At 48.8% G+C, this 2,621-nt stretch overlaps 1 protein-coding gene across 2 annotated transcripts; it reads left to right on the forward strand.

The window, feature by feature from the left end:
• LOC102476455 (transcription elongation factor A protein-like 2) lies at positions 1 to 1,946 on the forward strand. Of its 2 annotated transcripts, none has more exons than XM_006165217.3 (3): positions 1 to 43; positions 606 to 678; positions 1,074 to 1,946. In XM_006165217.3, exon 3 carries the CDS (start codon positions 1,101 to 1,103, stop codon positions 1,767 to 1,769), a length of 669 nt encoding a protein of 222 aa, XP_006165279.1. In that variant the 5' UTR covers positions 1 to 43; positions 606 to 678; positions 1,074 to 1,100; the 3' UTR covers positions 1,770 to 1,946. The 2 variants fall into 2 exon arrangements, with proteins under 2 accessions (XP_006165279.1, XP_006165277.1); XM_006165215.3 differs by having other exon boundaries at positions 1 to 31.
• The last annotated feature ends 675 nt before the right edge of the window (positions 1,947 to 2,621 follow it).

Genomic DNA, 2,621 nt, shown 5'->3' on the forward strand with positions numbered 1-2,621 from the left:
GGAGGCGCAGGCCTGTCCCGGGTCCCCGCAGGTCAGTGCGAAGGTGGGCGCTGCTGCCTGGTGCGGGGCGGGGTGGAGCGGGTGACGGTCGGATCCAGGAGCAGCGGGACCACGGAGAAGGAGGGGAGGGAGGACCCCGCAGCGGCCGGGGCCGTCTTCCTGAACCCCCTACCCTAAACCCTCTTTCTAGAGCTGGAAATGGAGGGGGGTCGCCCCCGCAGTGCGACAGTGAAACGTAGATGACAATGAAACGTAGACATAGTCTGGGATGGCCCCCCTCACACTCTGCCCCTGCAAAGACCGGCTGACCTCCGCCAAAAGGGGGTGGGGTGGGCCAGGTTGCCTCCTGGAGAAGGGGACCCAGTGACCCAGACAGAGCTTGGAAAGCATCCTGGCTTCGTGCCTGCCCGAGCCTGAAGCATCCTGGCTTCGTGCCTGCCAGAGCCTGAAAGAAATGGCGACTGGGGTGCGGTAGAGATGGAGGAAGACATGTTGAATGAGAAGGGCTCAGCTTCAGGAAAGGGCCTGAGTCCCTGGGAGTCCGCTGAGTGCGCAGCCTTGCCCTGTTCCCTGTCCCTTGTCCCCTGTCCCCTGTCCCTCTGCAGGTCTGCGCGCCTGTGGGTCCCAGCACTCTGCGGGGCCTGAAAAGGAGGAGCGACCTGTCCAGAATCCCTGCAGGTCAGTGAGAGGGAGGGAGGCACTGACAGGGACCCAGGAGGGATGGCAGCGGGGAGGGAGGGCATGGCCTGGACAGAATTGGGACCCCACGGCCCACTCCCCCCAATACACCTGCACACACACAATACATACACATGCACACACACAAGACACACACATGCACACACACAAGACACACACCTTGCCATGCTGACCAGGTGTAGAGATGGTGGCAGGGCCTGCCAGGGAATGGTTGGCTCCGTGGCTGGGAGGACTGGGGGAAGGGATGGGAAGAAGGCACACCTGGAAGGCTTTGGGGAACCCTCATGGGGGAGATGCAAGGACTGTCCTGACCTGCACTCCCCAAGCACTCAAACTCCGTGTCTGCTCTGTCTCTTCCCCTACCCCACCCCCAGGACAAGAGAAGGAGGTGAAATCTCAACATGGAAAAACCCTGCGATATAAATGAAGGAATGCCTTTGAAAGAAAGAAAGATGGATAAGGAAGAACAGCCAGAGGATGAGGGAAAGCCAGAAGTACTTTGTACTCTGAATGACAAGAACTTGCAAAATGAGGGAAAGCCTGAAAATGAGGAAATACTAAAGTACAAGGAAAAGCCAGAAAGTAAGGGAAAGGCAAAAGACGAAGCAAAGCCAGAGCCTGAGGGAAATCTAGACAGTAAGGAGAAGACAGACAGTGAGGGAAAGACAGACAGTGAGGGAAAGACAGACAGTGAGGGAAAGCCAGAAAGTGAAGGAAAGTCAAAGAGCGAGGGAAAGCCAGAGAGTGAAACAAGAGCTGCTGTGAAGCGTCCAGCTGAGGATGATGTACCCAGGAAAGCCAAAAGAAAAACCAACAAGGGGCTGGCTCAGTACCTCAAGGAGTATAAAGAGGCTGTACATGATATGAATTTCAGCAATGAGGACATGATAAGAGAATTTGACAATATGGCTAGGGTGGAAGATAAATCGAGAAAAAGCAGACAGAAGTTGGGGGGGTTTTTGTGGATGCAAAGAAATTTACAGGACCCCTTTTACCCGAGGGGGCCAAGGGAATTCAGGGGTGGCTGCAGGGCCCCAAGAAGGGACACTGAAGACATTCCTTATGTGTAGTGGCCCTAGCAGGCATTTGCCAGGCCCTGTGCTTTAATCTTATCCTATATATTGCTTTAGGTGTCCTTCCTGTTACCAGCAGCCTTTTGACCCAGTTGGGGCACTTGCTGTATGTTTCAATAACTAATTTTCACCCATACGCATTGTAAAGACATTATGATTCTTGAAAAAATAAAGCAGCTTATACTATCATCTATAGAACTGGTGTGTTCTTGTGAAAAAAAAAAAAGTAAATGTATATAGTACATCTATGCATAGGAAAAAGAGAAAGTTTTGTTCACTAAAAGGTTAATAGTGGGGCCTGCGAGTGGCATGATTAAGAGTGCTGGTCTCCCACATGGCTGTGGTTCAAGTACTGGACCTGGCAGCTTGCTCTCTCACTTTCTCTGTCTCTCTTTCTCTTTCATTGTGTCCCTCTCTGGTCAAATTAAAATGAGTAAATAAATAAAGTTAAATAAAATCATCTTTTTAAAAAGAGGTTAATGGTTTTCTAAGTTGTTAGATTGCAGGTGCTTTCATTTGTTTCCTTTCTTCCTATTCATCTGTTATTTTTTTCCCTAATGAACACATATTACTTTTCTCAAAAAACATTCAAAATTAGAAACAGTACATTAAAAGCATTGAAAATGATTGTTATTTAAGCTGTTCCCACTTTGGGGCTGTTACAAATAAATTTCAAAAAAATTGAGTATTTCTGTACAAAAAAAGAGTGATTTAGTGAGCTTATGAAGGCAGTGAATATACTTAAAATTCTTGTCAATAAAACTTAAAATGATAGGTAAAACTCACATTACTTCTGAGACTTACATCTGGAGGAATCCACCTGTGGGTATTAAAGATCCATTGATCTAA

This window comes from Tupaia chinensis, unplaced genomic scaffold (genome assembly GCF_000334495.1).
Source record: "Tupaia chinensis unplaced genomic scaffold, TupChi_1.0 Scaffold143827_1, whole genome shotgun sequence".
In the NCBI taxonomy this organism is placed as follows: domain Eukaryota; kingdom Metazoa; phylum Chordata; class Mammalia; order Scandentia; family Tupaiidae; genus Tupaia; species Tupaia belangeri.